General features: G+C 38.2%; 1 protein-coding gene across 1 annotated transcript in view; it reads right to left on the bottom strand.

Annotated features, from left to right (window-relative positions):
- The window catches only part of si:ch211-266k8.4 (TBC1 domain family member 10A), an 81,881-nt gene that overhangs the window by 31,426 nt on the left and 25,343 nt on the right, over positions 1–25,112 (bottom strand). Inside the window, exon 11 of the mRNA XM_041997909.1 lies at positions 1,027–1,122. Coding sequence (XP_041853843.1) covers positions 1,027–1,122 — 96 coding nt within the window. The remainder of the gene's footprint in view (positions 1–1,026; positions 1,123–25,112) is intronic.

Raw genomic sequence — 25,112 nt, 5'->3', positions numbered from 1 at the left:
CCTGATTAAACAAATTCGACAAAAAAAAAAAAAAAAATCATCTAGCAGGCTTGTTTTTAAAACACGACTGAACTTTTTCAGATTTTTACACTTGACGCCCCAAACCAGTGTTACTACACAACCATCTTGCATCTTGTCTCTTCTCTGATGTCTTTCAGTTCAGTAAAATTTAGTCTGACGTTGACTCTTGTCAATCTCTTGCACTGTCTCCCTTTATTTTCTTCACCTCCTCCAAAAATGTTTTCTTGTTTTTTTTTTTTTGCCAAATCAGCCATGGTGTATGCAAATTGGCCAGCGTGTTGTCACTTGATCCTCCGGGCTGGAACACAAAGTTGTTAAGTTTGGTTTCTCAGCCTCATGAAGCTGCAGGGCTATGATGGCTCCAGGAATGTGCATAATAAATATCAGTGTGACTTTAAACTTTGACAGCTGTACAGTTTGTATTAATAAATCCATTGTATAAGGTCTTTTATATGGAGAGGAAAACATGGAGGTACTTAAAGAACATGAAAATGTATGTACCAATAGATGCCTAATATTTTATGTTCCTCTGTAGCCTCTGGATTTTGTACCAGAGATGACAGTTCTATACCCACATACACAAAACTGCGACAGGAACAAATGACCATGAAGGCATAGAGAAATGAAATATTATAAATTCTGTTTTGAAATAAAAGTCAAAATAAATCACAGTAGCAATAACATTTCTTAACATATAACTTTCTATACTGATCTATTTGTAACTATAGATAAAACCAGAAGTGTCTTGTCAGAAAGTTGTAAATAAATGGCACCATTCAACGGGTTTGTACATGTGAATTCTTGCTCTCTGCCCTGTTGACAAGCTGAACAGATTAAGTGCTGCTTTTCTCATATTAGCAGAAACATCACTCAGACATACAGATGTGAGAGGTTGAGACCTGCAGCATCAACTAATGTATGAACACATGTGAAAAAATCCTATGATAAATTAATGTATACAGAAGTTACACATTTACAGTTACTGAACACAATACACACACTCACTCTTTTCAGTGTTCTTTTCTCCTTCTGAAGATGATGGATTTTCTTTTTCCACTCTGACAGGACTGGATGGTGTGGCCTTTAGCTTCTCAAACTGTTCTGCAATACAACATCATAATTAATAAAAATCTAGGTTTAAATATTGGACAGCCAGTATGGATCTCTCTCTCTCTTTTTGTTTTGTTGAAGTGTGACACAGTTTTACATTTAGCGTCTTTCACACACAGTACCAAGAACAGTACAATAGCAGAGAAACTGGAAACTTGTTCTTCATTTTAACAAGTAAAACCACAGGGGTGAAGCACCAAAACATTTTACAATTCACACAAACAGTCTCAATAATTACCTGGACCACCTTTAATGGGCTTCCTGTCCAGAAGGGGTCAAGTGTGCATTACTAACTGGCTATTCTTTAGACAAATGAGAACATCACCACCTTCATACTGTTCAATGTCTCTTACAGGTGATAGTGCCCCAAAGCATTACAGACTTGAGGCCTGAAGCAAGAGATCATTAACTGCTTTGGCCAAAGATTTGGAGAAGATGGAGAGCATACTGCATACTTGCCAGTAAGGCAAGTGCTTTTAGAATCAGTAAATCCTACATTCAGAATATTCTGGATTCATTAAAGTTACTAAACATCAACACATTGGCTGAAGTGATGCAGATAAAGAGTCTCCATTGTGGCAGCAGTATGAGGGATTGGAGTTCAACAACATGCAAAATCATCTCTTTGAGGATAAGCATCATGATTCAGTGTCCTATGATTTCTGTGATGTGGAAAACATGGATAGAATCACAGGTTTGCTAAAAACCAAAACAGACAAATGAACCACCTCCAAAGACAACACAGGGAAATGACGAACGAGCCGGCAAAGAGTGACTGAAACCATGGGGTATATATGAGGACAACCAACGAGGAGCAGGTGAAGCAAATTAAACTAAGTGTGCTAATGAACAGGAAGTAAACAGAATGTAATACACAAGGGGGATGAACTACAAAATAAAAACAGGAAATGAGACCCAGAGACAACCAAGAAGAGAAACTAAGGAACAGATAGTAGAGGGAATGTACACAGGGATCTCAGTTTGTGTATAGGGAAGAGAAAATGTCATAGTAGATGATACAAACATTGCTCATATATGGGTGTGATCTGTTATCGCCACCAGAGATTTTCATGGAGCTCGAGCCAAATGAACGAGAAAAACTTAACGAGAGTTGAATGAATTTTGATTGCTGTATCTCCTCTTCTGTGTGATGTTACGTACACTGGTAGACTCAAGATCCTCCCACAAGTTCAGAGGTGACTAAAAGGCTGACAGTTATCCAGAAAATTAAGAAATTCAACACTACCTGGCTCTAGAAAAACTGAAAGAGCTGCATCTGTTTCTGGGATAGCATTAGACTGAGTACTGGCTGGGGGCAACGGACGGTTATTAACTCGGTAATTTAACCCAGGGTTTTCCCATGCTGATCAGTGCGTGCTCACATAAAAGGGGTGGTGTTTGCAGCGTCACACATATCTTGGCCCAAAGCAACAGTGTTAACGCTGCAATAGTCAGAAAATATCAGTGACAGAAAATTGACTGTTAATGCATAAATTTGTGAGATTATAAGATATTAATTCATCGATAGGGCTGCAACGATTAATCGACATTGTTGACAATAGTCAACAATAAAAATAGTCGACAATGAATTTACCCATCGACTTGTGTCGGCAAAAAAAATGTACAAAGTGAGACATCGTCTTGTTCCCTATCTCTGCTGAGAGTTGCACAATGCACATGCGCAAAGAAAAAAAAAACTACAGAGTGAGACATCGTCTTCTTTTCTTATCTCTACTGAGAGTTACACATGCGCCGTCAGGGTAGAAATATGGCGGCGGACCAGGGAATAAAACGGCGGCAGAAGACGTCAAGAGTCTGAAATAACTTCACCTTAAACTTACAAAATAAATTTAAATACATGTGAAATTTGTAAAGCAGACCTTGTGTACCATGGAAGTACGTCTGCAATGGTCGAACATTTAAAGAGGAGGCACGTCGGACTTACATAACAACCTCATGCACGATTTCAAAGCTGAAAGTGAAATAAGATCCATTTAATAATTATGAGATACATAATCCTATTGGTCGACTAGTTGTTTTAATAGTCGGTGACTAATCGACCATCAGAAAAGTCATTAATTGCAGCCGTATTCATCGGACGACATAAAGGAACAGCACTCTGAAGAGTGCTTTCTCAGTGTCCTTCCTTTTCTTTTACATTTCCCATTCAGTTCTTTTGAGGCTCAGCACCCTGTGTGAACACGTTATATGTTGAAATATTAATTCCACACAGTGGCAGCACGAGTAGTTGTGCGTTCCATAAATTCATGGTTCTGCATTTATGCCATGTGTTACTATTTTTATTAACCGCATTATTTCCGATGCAACCCCAGTGGAGCTAAACTGACTTGGGAACAAAAACAAGTACTTAAAAGCAGTCAGTGACAAGGCTTTATTTCTTCTTTGAAAGGATTGCATATGACCCTAAAACCTCTTTCTCTCCTAAGCACTCCTCTAATGATTCACACATCAACGTGGACAGGTTGCTCTAAGAATGAACCGGACATTTTACAAGAGAACCGATTGGTCAGGAGGTGGTGCTTTTATGCTCGGTCTCTTATCCAGAACATAACTTGCTCTGGAGCAGGTTAGCCATTCAGCGTAGGTTACGTTGATGATTTATCCGTTTGTGTGTGTGTGTCTCTCTCTCTTAAGTGTTCCACCTATTACAGACATCGATATTGTAGTACACGATAGTCAGCCTCTTTGTGTTTAGCTCCATGAGTGACTTGTTTGTCTGTGAGAAGTCTTGTATCTACTGAAGCTCGTCTCACAGTCGACTTAGCTAACTGGGAAGTAGATGTGGATGGAAGCTACATCTGCAACTCTTGGGAATCTAGCTTTCCAGTTGTCAGCAAGGTATAAATCCTCTGGTAGCTTCTCCAACGGGATGTCAGATTTGGCGTGAAGCACCACAGAATCCCTGACAAACCCCTCATCAATAAGATATGCAAGAATCAACTGATGTTTAGAAGCAGCATGGCTCGCATAGCTGCACTGTGTTCTGCCTTTTTAAGTTTGTCACTCTGCAGGTGGTTCCCACACATATTCTTACCTGTCCAGTCAACCGTATGTTGGCAAAATCTACAGAACATTATATCACAAGACACATAATAGTCGTGGGAAAACTGCTCTGCCCTGTACTTTAGCTTGTCAAAAAAAATCGATTCTCAGATACGATTCGATTCTAAAAGTTTGTATCTAGTAAGATACAAAAAAAAAAACAAAAAAAAAAACAAAACAACAAAACAAACAAAAAAACAAAAACAAAACAAACAAAAAGAAAAAACAGCAGTCTCTACGACAACAATAGGAATCTTTGGAGGTTATAATAAATTCTGCTTTTAATGTCCAGTTCTGTGATCACAGATCATGATGGATCATGATCATGGATTTCGTAGGGCTCTACTTCTGCTTATGTCATAATGGCAATTTTAAGAAAAAATGAAGAATTGTTTTTAGGGTCTACACTGGTTGTACTGTTGTTGTACCATAATTCTTTGTATTTGTTTTTAATAAAATTTACCTCTTAAGTCACTGGGCTGGGGCTTCAACTGGATGTTGAGATCCAGTTCCTTGCAGGTTTTGGATACACCTTCAGCACAATTTTAAATCAGCATTTGTGTTATTCATCTCTATGCCTGAGGACAGCTAAGATGTTTTCTTTTTTGGTTCTTGGTTCGTATTTTGTGGGAGGGCAGGGGTTATGTAGACTACTAATTTTGTCAAACTACATATCAGTGATTGTGCAAGCTTCAGGGATAAGGTTTCTGTGTAACAGGAAGAGCAGATGATAAAGTGCAGTGTCTACTGGCCTAATGTGAGGCCTTTGCTGAATCTTGAGTCAGGTTATCTTTGATGTTAAAACAACTCAGTTTCCCAGACACACCCTCCATCCTCTTATAGCCCATGGCTCTCTCCCTCAGCCTCATGTCTCTTTCCTTCCTTCCCTCCCTTCGATCTATCTCAATCACTGTCATGTCAGTTAAGGAGAGGTTTGTTTCCACAACCAAATTCAAAACACTGACGTGCGACAGCATGTCTCCTGTTAACCACCCAAGGAATAACAAGGTAAGAACATGTGGCCTTAGCTCATCTATTGAGAGGGTAAATAATTGATGTATTGTAGGTCCAACAAGACGTTCACCACTGATGACTGCCCAAAATATAAACTTATGCATCTCTACTCTTTTAGTTACCAAGGAGTTGGAAATAAAGGCAATTAAAGTACTGTAGCATCATCAGATTACTGTATCACAACTATAATATAGTGACTGGCTCCCTGTTATTTGTGGTTTTTGGCTTCCTCAGTACTGTTATTAACTGATGGACTACAAGACTATTTTAGAAGTATGAATAGCTTTGATAGAAGTGAACATACAGATCAGTCATAAACAATAAATGTTAATGTTCTAAATGTAGAAATACACCAAAAATAGCAAAGGGGTGAATAAATGTCTTTTTATATATATTTTCTCATCAGGCACATAAAAACAGGCTGCGGGTGTATCAACACTGGTGATCTCACCTGCACAGCTTCAGTATGACTCAGGGTTGTAATGAGAAGGCTGGAAAAGCTTTGTGAGTATGTACGAGTGATTTATTGCTGAAGCTAAGTCCTGTGCAGGCATTTTTACCCTCACTAGAGCTGCCACCCAGCAGACAGACATTCACCCTTACACAGCCTAAATCAAAGAAGAAAAACGACCTTGACCAGCATGCAGCACAAGTTACATTTAGTATCAGATAAAGGCCTCACTTTAATATACTGCCACCAACAATCAGTCCATTTCATTCTGTTCTTGCTTGTCCTAACGAGGGCCAGAGGCACATGGATCTTATCTTAAAAGTTCACATACAGCTCAGAAAGGTCCAGTGTCTACCACGGGTCTACCTCAGGCTCAGTTTACAAGATATTTGGCTCTACTTACAGTACCCTGGAGAAACCTTAAAAGGCAGCTGAGGGTAAGTCCAAGATCAGAGAATGACAGACCCGCTGCATATTTCAATTCACAGCTTAGTTTTCTGACTGGCAGAAGCAGTTATGAGCATGTGCGAGTGACGTATGCATAAATTACGGACCAAGCAGTCAAACTAAAATGCTTTAAAACTAAAAACATGAAGAGCTTAAAAGACACAATTTCTCTGACATTTAGAGAGAGAATATAATTTCCATCAGAGTTTCAACAGTCTCTCAGTAGCTTCACTCTATAATCCCAGTAGACACAAGCTGTGTTTACGTGGAGCACTTGTGATCCCATCAAACCTCCAATCACGATAAAAATTCTTCATCTAAACACCTCAGCTTATTCTATAGGTCTCGATCAGAACACATTTTCAATCCGATCAAGAGTGGTGGTTTAAACCTTTTCAGGACCGGATCAGCAGGGAAAAATGTTTGTTTATTCCAATCGTTTCTGTGATGGATGTTTCTGCGATTGTTTGATCCAAGTGGGGGTTAGGTGTCGTAATGAGCTGTAGGGATAACTTAAAAAATGGCAGCATGGAAACGGAGTGGGACGGTGGCGGATAAGTTTTTGTTGGAAACTGAAAGAACTACGGAATATTGAGCATTTTTACGGTCAAAAAACTTTTCCAAGTTAGAATGGATAAATGAAATATTTATACATGTAAACGTGGCTAAAGAGGAATGTGAAAGATGAGTGTGGAGCCAGACTGGTGGTGTTTTCAGATTTATTCCCTTTGGGACTTTTTTGGGGGGGATTTTTTGGGTTCTCAAAAAGACAATTCCATGTGTACAAAATGTCCAAATGTAAAATAAATAAATAAATAACTATACAACTGAACTTGTTTACTGTGGACATGGCCTCAGTTATGGGATGTCACTTTTGATCCTGCTGACAACCTTGCACAAATTTCACAATTCTTTCCATAAGATGGTGGAAGATAAAAAGTTAGCGTATGTTAGGCAAACACAGGAAAGATCTCATACTTCCAGCAGTCCCTGTTGGAAAAGTGATTTCCTTAACTTTTAAGTGAGCATAACAAGTTCAGAACAAAAAAAATAAATAAATAAGTAGAATCCATATTTCAAAATTTGAAGGCATTTTAAACTTCACTGGGTTAGCCAAACAGATGTTTGGTTAAACAGATGTTTGTCTAATGATAACTTCTAATCATATGATGCTACTTGATATGAGGCCGAAGTATATCGGCTCTTTGTCTCAGAGTATTGCTTTATTATTCTAAAGTGTTTGGGCATGACAGAAAGTCACAGAATTAGCAACAAAGGTTATTTAAACTTAATTTAATGGACATTGGCTCAGGATCAAAGAATTCCCTTCAAATGATTAAATCTTGGATCCTGTTCAGTCTTTGTAACACAGCCAACTTAGCCTTTAACTGCTGTCTGCACACACAAATGATCTTTTAACACGAGCTTTTATGCCACACTGAACCAAAACTTTGGCATGAAAAGGAGCGTATCATTACTTTACTGAAGAAAGAAAATTACAGCTTTAAACCAAAATTAAGAGCCAAATATGATGACAGGGCTAAAGACAAGAGGGCAAGTCTAAAGAAAACCCACTGATTAACTTGCTGTCCAAAATAAAGTGTAACTTAATGATGATTTTTTTTCCCATGATTTGTGGTAATTTTCTATTTATACAACAGTAGACCTACATTAAAAGTAAAATTACATCTAAACTTAATTTAGATTATTGTTATACAGTGTGACTAATTTAATCATCTCACATGTTCATGTACTGTATAGTTAAGTGTATTAAAAGATGGGTTTGTGTCAGACTTTTTAGCCTGTAATTGCAGAAATGGATGTTCACTTCAAGGCCTTTTTTAAGTAAACCAGCATGCAAACCCACACACATATACACAAACAGAAACAAATACATCACCACAGAGTGATGAAATGAAAACATACTGTAGAGTCAAAATCTCAGCTGACACACAACCATTACGAATGTTTCCGTCGGTGAGCTCAGCTCTGGGCTTTCTCTATGACTCAGGAATATAATGAGAAGGTATGAATGACAGTGTGTGTTTTTCTGCCCACTCTCTCTCTCTCCTTCTCTCTCTCAAAGTCAGTTTCGGGTGACAGAGTACTCTGCTGATTCCTCAATGTCCAGGAATTAATGCTGATGACATGCAGCCTTTTGAAGGTTGTGTTTTGGTGTGTTTGAAGCGTCTGACGTCCTCTGGGAGTTGGTGGGGCAGCACACCTGTGGCTGAGACTGAATAAGCTCTAATGTAAGCTTGGGCTCAGCAGATTCTGTAACCTGGGAGATCACTGACACTGCTCAATGGCAGCTTTGAAGTGCTGATCATTTACAAAAAAGCTGGGCAAAGTAATAGAGACAGAAAATTTCTCGGGAGTAGAAAAAGTTAAGACGACTAAAATATTCCACTCCTAACTCACTTAAAATTTTAATTATAACAGGAAACAACATAGGTTATAAAAAAGTGTCCCACCAACAGCTGGACTCAACAGAAATTTGATCTGAGCTGAAAATAATAGAAATAGAAGAAAATAAAGTTGTGAAGCTCATGTAATGCAAGATAACATAACCTGAGGGCACATAGCAGCGTTGGCAGCTCCAAAGCTACATTTTCACTTCTAACAGTATGAGGCAAAAACACTGTTCAAAGAATCAGCTAAAACTCATTTGGGAATTGTTTAAAAATCACAAAAATATACCCAAATATAAATGAATATATTGAATTATCATTATTTAAATGATTATCATTATTTAAATGTCATTATCATCTACAGCCTTACAGTGGCTATATGAGACATGACTAAACCATTTAAACATTGAACAGCTACACTGTGGATTCATGTCGCATCTTCAAACCTCAAACTTATTTTCCATAAATGACTAAAATGCAGTGAGAAAAAGCAACTTTTTAAATGTGAGTTGCTACTAAATATTTTTAAAGTTCTGATCTCATACAAGGTGTTGACTTTAATAAAACCTAAAATAAGCCTCAAATTACTACTATGACAGTGGATTCAGCTTGTTAAGGTGTGTGTGTGCTTGTGTGTGCGTGATGGGCATGATGGGCATGATGTTTTCGGACTAACAGCGGAGCAGGAGAAAATATTCCAGCTAGTCCTCGTTGGAGAGCAAGTGTTTCCATCTTTACTTCCTTGGAACAGTTCTAAAAAAGTGTTGATATTTTTGTCTGATTATCAGGTGGTTGACAGGTTTTCATACATGTGTGCACTCTGTCCACCAGCGGAGGTGGGCTCACCTGTGGTCACATGCAGGTGTCTATGTGTGTATGCATCACGGTGAACTGTTCTATAGAAAAGGTGAATTTAAATAACATCTATTGTGACTTTGTGCTATGTAATAATGTGATTGAAATAAATTAACTTGACCTTGTAGAGAGGCATTGCTTCTCGTTAACCATTAGGGGGAAAACACCGAATTAGACTTAAGTCTAAAATCTGTAAACCCTTTTATGACTGGCATCATTTCTTCAGCAGTGATTGTCTTTGAAGGGTAATTTAGAAAAAGAATCAGACCCAAGTAGAGGACATCTTATAGCATTGGATGTAATGAGCCACACTGCAATGAAAATGTCACACACTAAAAGACCGAAGAGAGTTATTAACCTTCTATGAAAAAGCTTAACGTATAAGTGTGTGTCAGGATCTGGCTGATTCAGCTAACGGAGATATGAACAGATTAATTATATCATTAACATTAATTACTGTGAGGACAGGAAGTATTTCAAGTTGTAAAAGTGGTGGCAGACATTTCAGTTAGTCATAATTTCACACAAGTATGAAAGGAAAAAAAAAGAAAAAGATGACATGAATCCAGTTTTAAATTCACAAGTCGGGCTACGCTTCAGGCCGGTCTTACTTCAGATCTACTGCAACGACTATCTTGATTAATAACATCTATAACAGTGAGCTTGTCAATACATAATAAGTTTATCAATTTTGTGTAATTTAAAAACAAACAAACAAAAAAGAATCCTTGTTAAAGGTCTTTAGCATAAACCAAACATTTTTTCATTAACCATGTTGATGGTGGACTAAATGACTTGGAGACTGCATAAACTCTTTGTGTTAATTAAACTGGAGACCACCGTCTCCTGATGCCCTTATAACAGGAGCAGGGGTAAGAAGACCCGGTGAAGGTATTTGTTATTCTGGCCTCCTGAACGTGACTCAGCCACCAGTCGTCTCCATCCCAACGTCGGCACATTGTTTGGTGAGACAACAAGTACTGTTAGAGCTTTTACTGCTGGAAAGCGAAAGGTTTAAAAAAAATTATGTGAACGTCAAGAAGGAAGGAAACAGGTAAGATGTGTGTATGTGTGTGTTCATTTAGAGATAAGCCAACAACATGACAAAAAAAAAAAAAAACTTTCTGTGAGACACTGAAGTCAGCAAACAACCTCACTCAGACAATATAAAAAAAATTGGGATATTCTGCTTTTTGTATGATGTGAGAATGACCCTAAAACGTACTTTAACCTTTACATGCTGTTTTCCAACAAGGTGATAAATTGGAAAAAAGAAAAGAGAAAAAAACGCAAAAGAAGTGTCAGTAATGTTCTGGTTCAATGACAGCTTGTATTAAGCAATCATCATTTGGTCATGAAGATTTTTTTTTTGATACTAGCTAAGCACAGACATCATTATAACAGAAGGTTATTATCTGAGCCGTAACCGAGTTGCTAGCAAACTTCCCATCTAAATTAATATATCTAGCTCAGGTGACAGTAAGGTCAAACTGATTGCATCTTCCATCTTACCTGATTGCAAGATAGAGAACAGGATGCAGTATTTGTAAAAGAAAGACAGAAAGAAATTCCGGCTGAGGAGAACAGCACAGTCAGACTTATCTACAGCAAGCACTAACAGATGTAGGCGGGAAAGGTGGGCACGTAGTCATTTTATCTGTCTGGCTTTTATCACTAACACTGAAGTTGTTTAGAGGTTACAGCCCTCAGCAGCCCTCTGCCAATCCACACAAATTCCCACTGCACTGAAAAAAAAACAAAAGAACATTGTACAGCGGAGACTGAACAATCATGAGTAATCAACTGATCTCAGTGATAAATTTTGTTTCTCAGCATAAAAATAACAAATTCTGCTTTAGTAAATCACATAATATGATTAACTTTTTCTGCTTCGTCAGACTGGACAGTGGCATAACACAAAACAAACACCTACAAGTGAATTATTTGGCCTGCAGTCGTTCAGAAAAGAAGGAGGAGTAAAGAGTGAACAAACAGAAGGAAGTATGAAGACCAATGAAAACAAAGATAAAGTTAAGTCTGAGATTATGAGTGAGAGGAAGGGGATTTCCACAGGGAATTCATGGTCCATTTAAAGAGAAAAATACACTCCTGTAATCCCTTCAGACAAAGGAAACTCCATTGTTTTACTACACCTTTGACACATTTCTCTATATTATCTTTCTGGGCTTAACACTACTGTCAGGATGCTCTATTCCAATTATAAAGTTGCACTAACAGGACTCATACTGATTATAAAAATATTTTGTTTGAAAACTTAAAATGAAACCGTTTCCTTTGGGTTGCACAAGCTTTTCTTATAAACTCCATTGTCTTTGTTTTCTCTGTGTGTTTGTGTTTCTATGCATCTGCATGTGTACAAGGAAACAAGGTAAATATAATCCTCATTAAACCAGACAAAAAGACAATAAGAGCAATAGCCAATAGCACGAGAAAAGTCAAATAGGTTAAAGTAAAAGCATTCAGCAAATGCAGCATAAAGTTAAGGGGATAAGAAGTGCATAAGGAAAACACACAAACAATAGCTGGAAACAAAACATTATCAAGCAAACTGCTAACCAAGGGAAAACAAGTTCTGTCTGATGAACTCAATCAGACCAGATAATGTTGTGCTGAGCTACAGAATTATATTTATCAGTGAACTAATAGGACATAACCTGGACCCAACAGAAATATTAGGTATAAAACCCACATCAAGTGCAAAACCATATACAAAAAATACAACTTTCATTTTCTTTTTCTTTTCAGGAGTTCCCTTCTGAGGTTGCCACAGCGATTTAACCCATCTAGCCCTGTCCTCTGCATCCTCTTCCATCACACAAACTAACTTCATGTCCTCCTTCACTACATCCATAACTCTCTTCTTTGGTCTTCCAACCATAGCATCCTTCTACCGATATATACACTCTCTCCTCTTTACATGCCCAAATCACCTCAGTCTGGCCTCTCCGACTTTGTCTCCTAAACATCTGACATGTGTTGTTCCTCTGATGTACTCATTCCTGATCCTATACATCCCTGTCACTCCCAAAGAGAACCTGAACATTTTAATCTCTGTGCTACTTCCAGTCCACTGGGCCACTGTCTCCAACCACACATCGCTGGTCTCACCACCGTCTTGTCTTGTACACCTTCTTGCGGAACACTCTCCATTGTTCTGGTATATGCCTCCACTTCTTTAGATTTTCCTCCACCTGTTCTCTGTTTTCACAAGAGATCCGAATGTCCCCTGCAAACATCATAGTCCATGAAGATTCCTGCACCACTTTAACATACTTCTCTGCCACTCCAGACTTATACTATAGCTCCTCTCTTGGCACCATCAACAAAGACCCTCTGACCTTCTCTGTACTTCTCTATTAATACCTTCAAAGCAAATACTGCATCTATCGTACTATTTCTTGGCATGAAATCAATCCGCTGCTCACAAATGCTTAAGTCTGTCCTTGGTCTAGTTTCCAACACTTTCCTTTAACATCATTGTTTGGCTCATCAACTTTATTTCTCTGTAGGTGCCACAACTCTGCATGTCTCTCGTTCTTAAACGTCAGCACCAGCACACTTCTCCATTCCCCGAGCATCCTCTCACTCTCTAAATGATCTGAACATTACCATCTATGGTGAAAACCACCTTTACTGCTGATAAAATTTGTGTTTTTTAAATTAATTTTTAAAAAAAACAGGATTTTATGGGTAAAAAATGGCCCATAACGCTCCCTTCAGGGGAAAACCAGGTTTTGTTTTTCTTGATGAAGAGCAGTACTGGTGCTTCTGTACGTCACGAGAAAATTTGAATAACCTCGCAGCCCCCTCCCTCCAGATGCAGATAGGTGGGTCCTCGCCTTGCAGGCACAGAAAACCACGCCCACCAACACATATGAATGGTGTAGATTTGCTACTTTCAGACGCTGGCGTAGGTGCTTTGTGAATCTCGCTATCTATCTATCTATCTAGTGGCCACTTAGCTGCTGTCTGTCAATCATTTCTGCCTGTGTATCCTGACCTGCCCACTCTCTGCTACCTGATCACCCCACATCTCCCGCCCCGCCACCCTTGCAGTTTCAGGTATTTTTCAAATTTGGCAGTGGGTGAGGTTACACAAAAAGTAGAGGGTGTAGTTACACTTTATATAGGTGAAATTCTGATTAAAGGGCAGAATAATTCTCACCATAATCAAATGGAACTGTTCAGTAAAATGTTTCAAATGTAAAGGATTAAATTTAATTCAGAAGCATGAGTAACTTCTATCTCTCTCCAGCTTCATGTAAACACGGCGGTTCAGAAGAGATTAAGAAAAAGCAGTGTCTGAACCTGTATAATTCCTGTCGTGAGTTAGCTACCAGTAACTCCATTTCCAAAGCTGTTGACAATGTCAAATATAACTTCTTGGGCTTCTTTGATCAAACACTTCCACCCACACTCACATTTGTCCCAGCAGTCTGGATTAGTAATAAAACCTCAGACTCTAAGAAGATCAACATCTCATCTTGTCTTCATTTAAAATGGAGACAGCAGCTAAATTATTCTCACGGTTTGTTTTTTTGTGTGCTTGCTGTTTGCGTGAAACTGACAGACAGGAAAAGCTTCCTGAGTAGTTTGGTATTAAACCGTGGTTAGGAATACAAACAGCAGTCAATATGTTCGTGATGACTGTCAGAGAATTACAATGGGTCAGCAGCTCATGCATGGATTCAGTCATTATTGCACACAAAGCTGAGTTAAAAAACAAAAAAAACAAAAAAACTCAAGTTTTTTTTTTTTTTTTTTATTAAAGCAGGGGCTTAAAGGCTTGAGAAAGGGGGGACAACATGATCCTGTTTAGAGGACAATAGTAAGAGAGATATTAATAAAAGGATAAAATATGGATATTAATGAAAAACATGTAAGGCTACATTTTTTTTCTTACTATAGTCAATGAATACCATTTTATGCAGTGTTTTTCTTTTTTTTTTAATTGGCTGATTGTAAGGATTTTTCCTGTGTTGGACGTTGACATACGCAGGATTCACTATGTGCACTATAAAAGAGGTCATAGTGGCTTATATCATTATTAAACAAAGTCAATTATGCTTTGACGTTGCAATGCTTGAGCTTGTTTTTTTGGACAATCTTTGGACTTGCTGCTGCACTATTTCCACCAGCAAGCATAGATGCCAATAAATAAACACTGAAATAAGGATTTTAACCTTAATCTAAACACAAAAGTGTCCTTTTTATGCAAATTCAGAAAAATCTAAGCAATTTAAGAAGGTGCAATATAGAAAATAATAGCTTGGCGAGACAGAAGAAAAGCAGATGCAGAAAGAACAGATCTGCTCACATCTTACACAGCCTATCATTTAAAGCCTGCTTCCTAATGCGCTTTAAGGCCTGCTGCAAGGTTAGAGGTTATTTTAAGAGCCCAAAAGTTCAATGAGAGATGATGCAAAGGGTTGCAACTCTTTGCACCATCAAAGTTGTACTTTGCTGCCAATTTCTTTTAAACAGTGCAAAAAAAAACAGTCTTCTAGGTCCAATGGTAAAACTGGAAATATCTCTCCCATCTGTTATGGTTTGTTGCCTTTTCTTTGAAATCATATGTTTATTAATACTACTTAGAGCTGCTCAATTATGGCAAAAATAATAATCACAACTATTTTAATTGAAATTGAGATCTCAGTTATTTAACACAATTATTACATTATTCACTTATCAATGTGAATTTTTATCTATCTATCTATCTATCTGTCTGTCTGTCTGTCTATCAGGAGAGAGAGCGAGAGAGAGAGAGAGAGAGAGAGAGAGAGAGAGAGAGAGAGAGAGAGAGAGAGAGAGAGAGAGAGAGAGAGAGAGAGAGAGAGAGAGAGAGAGAGAGAGAGAGAGAGAGAGAGAGAGAGAGAAAGAGACAGCCAGTGTGACATTTGAAGCCTTGTTTGGAGATAAAGAATTTTCTTTCATTTCATTATTAATAACGTCATGACCCATCAACTAATCGATTTTGAAAGGCCTGACTAGTATAGGAGGCACATATGATTGCAAAAGCAAAGGGGGGGGGGGTTGCAGTGTGAAATTTGAAGCCTTGTCTGTAGTAATACAGTCTAGTCACCCAGGTCCCAGTAGCTATTGTTTGTCTCAGACCAGCAGCTATGTTCTGCCTGGTGTGATGTAGAAAAAATAAGTCTGGAGACATTTCGTTTTCACGAAGAAATTCGCGTCAATGAAAGATAGTGTGAGGTTTCTATGGTGTGGCTTGACCACAGCTCTGTAGTGGTGGCGAAACATTGGACTTTAGTCACGTCCTTCACAACACCTTCAGCACACTCATCTCAGGGAGAGACAGCCGTGATACCGTTTGTCCGAAGTGTTTATGATGGTTGAAAACCCAGATTGTAATTGAGATTAAAATTCGATTAATTGCCCAGTCCTAATTTTACTGAACAGATTGGAGCCAACATGAAGAACTCTTCATCACAACAAAATGAGACAAAACACCCAAGTCTGTCCCTCAACCCATAAGCTATCAGAAATTTATTTATCCATGTCTTAAGAAAAGATGTTGAGGGCCCCAGAACTGATGCTACACTAGAAACCGTTTTGGACTGGTTATTGCAAAGTTTGAATAAGCTCTGGGACTAACTGTGCCACATCTCTTATTTATGTACAGTGAATTCATTCATTCAACGATGAGGAAGCTGCCAGTGTTAAGTGATTATATTTGAATTTTTTAATGTTTCTGAACTGCAGTCATGACAAACTTTCTCTCTCTCAAAAAGTGTGGGCTCTTCCCAACAAATGTGAATGACAGAATGCAGAAAAGGCTGTTGTGTGGTAGAGAAAAATGTCCTGACAAACTTATAAAAAAAACCATGTCAGTAGCAATTAGAGACTTGGTTTAAAACACCCCTAAACCATCTTAATAAATTATACCTCAGACTAACAAAGTATGTTATCTGCTTTAACAGTAGAATATAATTCTGACGCAGAAGATGGACTTATTATTTATCTGCAGATGACACAAAAGCTGGAAAATGTCAGTGTTCTCACCAAGGTTATTCTGGAAGATTTTCAGCCCTTCTTTCGGGTTGAGTGGAGTTGGTAGAGGTATGCACTACAGCCAAGTGCTTATAATTGTTAACATGTCACTTGACAGCTTATTGTTAGCTTAAGTTTTAACTTTGAGCTGTCCTCACAACCACAGACAACCAATTTTAGAAGGTCTTTGGTTATTTTTAAACATGCAAATAACTGTTTATAAAAATAAGCATAACTGGACTAACATTTGGTCTACAGATCACAGGTTTGTTTGGTTGTATTTTAATATGACAGATATGCCCTGTGAGCTACAGCAGGAACAAGATGAACACTGTGAGGTTTAGTGGTCGGAGCGCAATCAGTTAATAAACAACCCAGCCAAAACAGACCCGAGCTCAGTAGCATAAAAACTGCAGACAGTGTTTGACTTGTTCTGACTTTATTTAAACATGCTTCAAAAGTATATAGACAGCATGGTATACCGTTACAGTAGAGCTCATTAAGTTGCAATGCTAATTTAGTAATAAGTAAAAATACCTTACAGTAACTTTGGTTTTTCTGTTTATTACCTGAGCTAATTCAGAAATGCGGTTAAGATGGGAAAAACTGCACAGAGCTGATATTCCTGAAGTTTTCACATTGAAAAACCCCCTATAAAAAAGGTTAGCATGTAGCCCTGGGTTAGACTATAGACAGTGTTCAACATGCTGCAAAGTGAGGAGAGAAGAGAAATAAAAAGGACGGTTGAGTAATAAGGTATAGAGAATGAAGGAAAGATGGATGCATGGATTTATAATGAAGACAAGAACCTAAACAATGAGCTCTTGCAAGCCCACTTTGTACGTGCTCTTTGCCGAGTAAAAAGTTCAAACCAGAAGCTTCATTTATTGGGTCACTAATGATTATCTCTATATTATCATGTCCTTCTGTCAATGGAGGGTCTGAGGATTGTAAAGGCAGGTGTAAACTCCACCGCCTGAGTTTTTGTATCAGAGCTTTTATGCTACAACAAGTAAGAAAGAAAGAAAAAAAAAAAGAATATGATTCAGCTGCAAAAACTTAGATTTCTATAACTCAACAAATAAACCAGACAAGAGATGCTTCGTTTTTTGTTTTCTCCATCTTTTCCTCTATTTCACTTTTTTAAGCATCTCCAAACACTGTGTCCATACATTACTCACTTCATCATTTTACTGTCATTGCAGGAGCATGCTCTTTTCTGTCAGAACTCACTTTTTTCAATTCTTGGCATTTTATCTAAAAACTGCTGCAAGAAAAAGATCTTCTTACCTTATTTAACAAAAATATGACCTGAATTATGTGTATGCAAATCATCATAACCTCGTTGCCAAATTATGCATTATATTTTAATGAAAGCAAACATAACTAAGAGAACCCATTAATCATTAAGATGGCACACTCCCTCCTGAAGTCTTAGATTCAGTTCCAGTTCCGAATATAAACAAATATGCTTTATTCACAAGCACAAAACAGTGCACTTTTCCCTCCTTTGCTTTCTCACTAACTAGCATACTCGGCACACACAAAGCCTTATACATCCTCGGAGCACACAGCTTTACCTAATTTATATGACAATACTCTGGGACAGCCGCAGGGCCTCCACAGGATACAACAGCAGATTAGGGAGAAAGGCAGAGAAAGTTCTGGTGTTCATAAGGCAAGAGCTAGAAAGATAAACACCCATGCTCACACACATGCATCTAAGTTGACAGGAAAACCTTCAGGGTCTGAGCTGGAGGAAAGTTTTCAGGGGTTTTGTAGACTCTGAGCCAATACAGTTTTCTTTTTGTGCAGCTTCTAATTTCCTCATCTAACACATTAATACACAAATAACAAATAATTCATACTGCTCATAATCCTAATTAGGGCCCACATGCAAACAAGTACAGAATTCCCATCCAGCTGCCTGCTCCTCACTAAGTAAGGGAAGAAAAGGACAAACTGTTGCTCTTTGATTTTTCTTTTTTTAACATAAAAAAATGAAACTAGGTCTAAAATCCATGTTTTATTTCACTTGTCTGCCTCAACCATCAAACCTGATGGCCCGGTTAGCATTTGGGACTTTAATTTCGTTGGTCTGAAGATACGGCTACTGCTGAAACATCATTCTTCTTCGTGATTTTCTTCTTTTTTAAATTTATCATGGTAACTAAAATATAGCCATCAAATGTATAGATAAATGCTGGCACCTCCTGTGCCGGAGTATTTCTCCTGGCTCTCACAGGATCTTTTATTTGGGACTAATTTGCAGCGCAGGGTAACCAATAAGATGCTTGCAGCAGAAACTGTTTAAATATAATCACGATGAACTGAAACAAAAAATTAAATACTTACATTGTGAAATAATTAGGCTTGTTTTTATAACAATTAATTTAAGTTACTTTAAAACAAAAATAATCAAGAATTTTATATATTTATTAATTTATTTCCAATTTTATTGACATATTTAAGTAATCATTCATTTGATTAATTGATATGTATTTATTTTCCAATATTCCTTAATGACACATTTGTTACATCATAAGTTATTGATAAATATACTTATTTAATATGTGAATTTCCAATTTTAATAAATGAATGTCATATTTAATTCAATATTCAGTGTTGCATTTATGTATTTTATTGGAGGTACTTTTTTCCTCTTATACACAACTCCTTATTTTTTACAAAAATATGATGTATATGTCACGGCTGGGCGAAAAAATCAGATAACAATTAAATTTACATCCATCTCATTGATAAGCATGAGACATTTTCAGTCTAACCATCTAAAGAGTCAGTCATGTATCATCTCATTCCAGTACAGAAAATTTACAATGACCTGCCAGTGGACTGAGTGAGGGAGTGTAGCTAAAGAGAGCCGCAAAAACGAGGGTGAAACATTATTTTTTGTGAAAGTAGTTAATAAAAAGGCCTGAATAAGTCATAATATAGAAGTAGTTTGAATTATGTGAAAATGAAGAACATATTAATGTAATTTTGCAAACTATGTCATCAGCTGGTGAATGGCCAAACAGGAAACAACTCATTTGTTTAATCAGTTAAAACAACTAAGCATCAAGCATCATCTCATCATTTGTGGCGCCACAACCTGTTCAGAGTAACCTGATACTGAAGGAAACACTGAATTGGGATGTTTTCACAGCATATTGTGAAATACTATATTAGAAAAAGTTTAATATTTTTATTTAAAAACTTAAAATAGGCTTTTTATTTATACTGAGGTGGTTTTTGCCACCTTGGATAATTAGCTGATGTAACAACTGCCACAATTAAAGGTGTAAATATAATTCAGAACCAAATTTAAACAAACTAGAATCATTCAGAGAGCACAGACCTCTGCCATGCCATAGGATCACTCACCTGAGAAAAATCCCCCCAAAACCCAACTTTTTAAGTTATGTTCCTAACAGATAGACAAACCAGCACTGCTGAAAACATAACCTTCACCACGGTGGAGGTAACAAAAATGTAGTTATTTTAGTATGCTGGCCTCTGGATCACATTAAATGAGTCATGTGCAGGTAGATTGACCACTTTTACAGTTGAAAGTTGGCTGAGTTAGATTTTGTTACAAACCTGCATACAGTCAATGCTGGATTTCTCCATCAGCAGGAGTGTAAAACTGAGGGATGTGCATCATTACTTTGCTGGAAATGCAGATCAAGTGAGCGGAGTCTGAAGACTATTAAAACAGTCCATCAACAACTAAACAACTACCATCATAGCAAAACAAGTCTACTGGACTTCCTACAAACTGCTAGTCAACTCAGGGTAAAGATAAATCTTGGTCACTGTCACTTGTTGTACATGCTTTAGTAATATTAACTTTATCCATTTTTTTCTGCTGGATGATTTATCAGGCAACATAAGCTCATATAGTTAAAAAAAGTCCACTTTGTAGCATGTGAAAAATGTAATATTTTGAGTTAAGCTTATGCTTGAATGCCATTATGAAACCAAATTAAAGGGCAAATGTTGTGCTCACAAGTTAGGTGTCTAATGATGGGAGTAGGTCTGCCCCAGGGCAGCCTGAGCAGGTGGCATTCCACATTAACTAGCAGAAACAAATGTAGAGGGAGGGGGATTACAGCAAGGCTTATTAGAAAGCTGGCCCAATCTATAGGGTCATATGTAGGCTAAGCGCTAACAAAGGTTAGAGGTGACATTCTTGTGGGACTATTAGATGCAATCCAACTGAAAGTGGCTTAGGACTAGCAGATCAATAAAGATGACCCAGATATTTTGCTACCACCTCCATTTGAAACACTAACTAAACAAAATATTTCCACTTATTTAAATACTGTCGCAGCCATCCTAAGAAGAGGCTCTCTGGCTGGAGTGGCAATGAGTATAAGTTCAGTGAAAAACAGCTTCTCATTTCGGATATTTTCTTGTTAGTTCAGTCACTGTGGCTACTGGGGATGCCTGCAGTACAGATCCTCTAAGCTGCTAACAACACCTAAATGTTTCCATGGGCCTCGACCTTTGAAACATCTTTGCTCACAAATCTGGTGCTTAATCCCTGTTTGTTAGTTTGTTTGGTCACAACAATCTAAAAACTAAAGCCATTTATTTTTTTAACCTTTTTCAACACAGACTCTCTGGTCCCTCCTTCAATCCTTCCACACTAAGATCTTTTTACCATCTGATTCACAAAAGTGTGAAACAGGCATACACTTTAACATGCCTTTTATTATTCTTGTAAGAAATAGACACAAAAGAAAAACACAAAAGACATGCTGTAAGACACTCAAGTCTTTAAGTTAGAATTATTGGACTGAATCATTTATCATAAGGCAGAGAGGTCAAACTGTTCATCACTGTTCTCACCAAGTGGTTCAAGAAGAGGCAGGTCTGCCATACTTGTGTGGAAACACACACACAAACACTAATATACATAAAGTACTGCAGTGAGTCTGAGAAGCCAAACAACAGATGGACAGAGGTCAAAATGACATGAAGTGAGATAAACCGTAGCGATTTGAGGAATAGAGGGGCACTGTAACATATTCAACATGCTGCACAGATCCAAGCACAGAAAACCATAAGAAAAATTTTAACTGACCTTAAAAAGGGAACATCTCACTTGAACCTTGAAAGAGTTCATAAACTTCTGACCTTCACTTGAAAAGTTATAGAGATGGTTTTAACTAACCAACAACCTGAAAAGATGCACCTCTGTGCCTGAAACAGAAAACTCCATTAATGTCCCGTTTTTCATGAAAGGGGCTATTTCTTCTTCTAATACTGATCCATTTCCAGTTTAGAGGAGAGCATTGCTCAGAGTGCTGCTGAAAGGTGGCGGCTAGGCTAGGACAGAGTAGCCTTTTCTCAGAGACTCCTCAAAAGTTAGTTGATGATATAGTCATCTGACAAAAGAAACTGAAAAATGTGTACATCAGAGCAGCTTTTTTGGGGAATTTGTTGCGCCAATATACAATAACGATGCAAGAAAAAGGAACTTGTGAAAAGCACCTAGGTCCATTTGAGCTTTCTTTCATGTCCATGCAGGAGTTATTCAATCCCCAACCCATCAGGAGCAATTTAGGGTTCAGTGTCTTGCTCAGTGACACCTTGACATGAGCTCAACAGGCTAAGGACCGAACTGGCAACCCTCGGGCTACAAGATGAACACTCTACCCACTGAGCCATGCCGCCCCATTCCAGTACGCATGATCAGGTAAAGGTCAAGTAATAGTAATGGTAATGGTTGGTAATGAAGAGAGACTACAGTATATTGTATGTCTCAAAATATCAGCATGAAGCCAAACAAGTTACAACACCACTTGGAAACATTTCATCCTGAACACAAAGAAAAACTTGTTGAGTACTTTAGAAATAAACCACTCAAGTATCATGTACGGCAGAGTTGTTTAACTAAAGTACTGTCCGTCATTGAAAGCTTTTTTGCAGGGCTTGATCTCAAGCCCTGCAAAAAAGCAAGTTTGGGAACCACTGCTCTAGAGGAGTGTTTCTCAGTCCTCGTCAATTCTCGTCATGAGCCACTGCGCTGCATGTTTCACATCTCCACACTTTAATGTACCTGCTATAAATCAATGGATCAAAAGCAGGCTTGCTAAAAACTTGATGAGCAGTTCAATTAGCCGGAATCAAGTGTGCTGGAGTTGGAAACATCTAAAATATGCAGGGGTGGGGGTCCTGCAACCAGGACTACAGCCATGCACTAGATCGTTATATGAGAACATCAAGCTGAAACTTGGACAATTTAGCAAAGCCAGCAGTGGGAAGATGCTGGGAAATAGTGACCAGTCTGCTTCATCCAGGAAACTCTAAATAACTAAGATGGATAGATGTTATACAATTCAATTTCTAGGGGTGAGTAAGGGCATTTTCACAAAAATATTCAGCGTTCTTGGATATCTGACTGAATTCACCAATGTCAAAAAGAAGAAAAAAGAAAACCACCTGCAAAAAAATGATAATTAGCCTTGATGAACAGATGTCCTGTGCCCACAGCATTTTGGATAATTACGAGCAGTAGTGTTGCAGAGAGGAGAGTGAAGAAGAGAGAAAAATAACTAGAAAATATTCACGCTCCTAAACTTTTCTCTAATTTAACAATAAATCTCATTAAGACCAGTTAACCTGCCTGTTAGTTAAGTTTCATTTGTAACTCAAACATAAAGGCTTGGCCATTAGGTCAGTTTTCTAGAAATTAAATGACACCTCAGATTTCTATAAAAAGCATAATCATGGTACATGGTCTAATAAAGGTGAAATTTATGCAAGTTATGCAGCACTGGCTGAAGGAGGTTGCATGTGGCAGCGAATAAAATGAATGCTGAGTCACTGCACTAAGGCACAAGCAGCAGGCGGACAGGAAGAAAATAGGGCGGTATCAAGGGAGCCTGCTGAGGAGAACAGGACTCTGACATCTGCTGCTACACATGAAGAGTAATGGAAAAAGGACACGGGAAAACGGAAAGATACAAAATGTAAGAACAGCATGTAAAGAAAACAAAGAAAAGAGGTTTAAGAGTGCTGAAGGAAGAGTATAATGTAGCAGTGAGGAAGAACGAGGGGTGAGAGATGAAGGTAGAAGCAGATGAGAGATACAGAAAACAAGAGGAAAATAATAGCTAAGTGGCCTGTAGAGGACAGAAGAACACATCTTTGTGTTCTCAGCCTGACTAAGCATAATTTAAAGTCACTTCACCTCAGTGCTTAAATGCTGACTCAGATTACTGCTGGATAGGCCCCAGAGACCATTGTCACATTTCAAACACGACAACATCATTCAACACCTCCACCCCAGCAATGCTGAATGTTTGGATGAGTAGGAGGGAACTGACAAGCTCTTGGATTTGTTTTTCTTCCCTTGGACTGAAAATAAACAATAAATGCCAACAAGACAAAGGAACTACAACTGTCATTGTCAGCAACAGAGAATGCAGCAAGCATTCTGGAGAAAAGGAGGAGGACTGGCTTATTGTTATCAGAAGAGTTACAGCTGATCCGATCCAATATTGGCATCGGGCACCGATAATGATGTGGTTCATGAATCAGATACTGAATTCCCCAATCGACGGATGGAGCTATGGTCCCGTGTTTACAAATTATAATTATTATGCGGCTTAAAGCCAAACAAAATATGTTAATGCAGAATTAGTTCATGAAATATTTCTATAAATAGTTATATATGATTTCGTTTTTTACATCTGAAGTTTCTAGTCCAGAGTAGCGTTATCCAACACCTGCACTTTTTGATGAGGAATGAGCTGCCTTTGATACTTTTGAGCCCCTGAAATGAAAAGACTTTGCACAAAAATGGTTGCAGTCCCCTAATTTCCTGACATCAATGATAAGAACAGCAATAATGCTCGTGCCTTGTTTGTTATTGTTGACAGACTAATCCTCCTGTCTCAGTAACTCCAGAACTTCTATTCAACCTGACCTGTAATGAGTTTGCTTCTTTCTTTACTGACAAAATTCAGAAATTCAGGCAGTCAGTCAGTGCTTCCATGCCCAAGGACAGTGCATATGTCATCACTGTGTCCTTTCAGAGACATGGACACCATGGCAAACTTCTCCTAAGACGTGGATGAGATTATTGGCCATCTGAAACCCACCACTTGCTGTATTAACAACCTGCCAACAGGGTTTTTCAAGAATGTTTCAGGATGCATGGCCTTAAATATCTTACAGATTATTAACACGTCTTTCCTTTTAGGTGTATTCCCTCTGATCCTAAAAACAGCAGTCATCATGACACTACTGAAAAAGACTCATTCACGAGCAGCTACAAGCCGATACCAAACCTCCCCTTTCTTAGTAAGATTATAGAAAAATGTGTCTTTCAACAGCTACACAACTTCCAGACACTAAATAACTGCTTTGATGTCTACTTGTTGGGATTCCGGCCACACCACAGCACTAAGACTGCTCTAGTCGAGCACAGATAGCAGAAACATTTCAGTTCTCTTTCAACATTCGTTTCGGTATCTCACTATGGGACACGCCCCCAGACGCTGTCCCCAGAAGCCCTTTTTCATTACGCCAGTCCTGACTGGCACGCAGAGGTCACGTCTGCTCCGTAAGGGAGGGGCTTCCTCCCGCTATAAAAGCTTGACGTGACCATCTCTTTTTAGTCTAACACCTCTTCTCGCTCCCAGAAGCAACCTCTCAGACGGCGTGTGTAGCTAAAGGGCTAGCATTACTGTCCACAG

The sequence above is a fragment of the Melanotaenia boesemani genome, chromosome 10, assembly GCF_017639745.1.
Source record: "Melanotaenia boesemani isolate fMelBoe1 chromosome 10, fMelBoe1.pri, whole genome shotgun sequence".
NCBI lineage: Eukaryota > Metazoa > Chordata > Actinopteri > Atheriniformes > Melanotaeniidae > Melanotaenia > Melanotaenia boesemani.
This window is presented reverse-complemented; position numbering and strand designations above follow the sequence as displayed.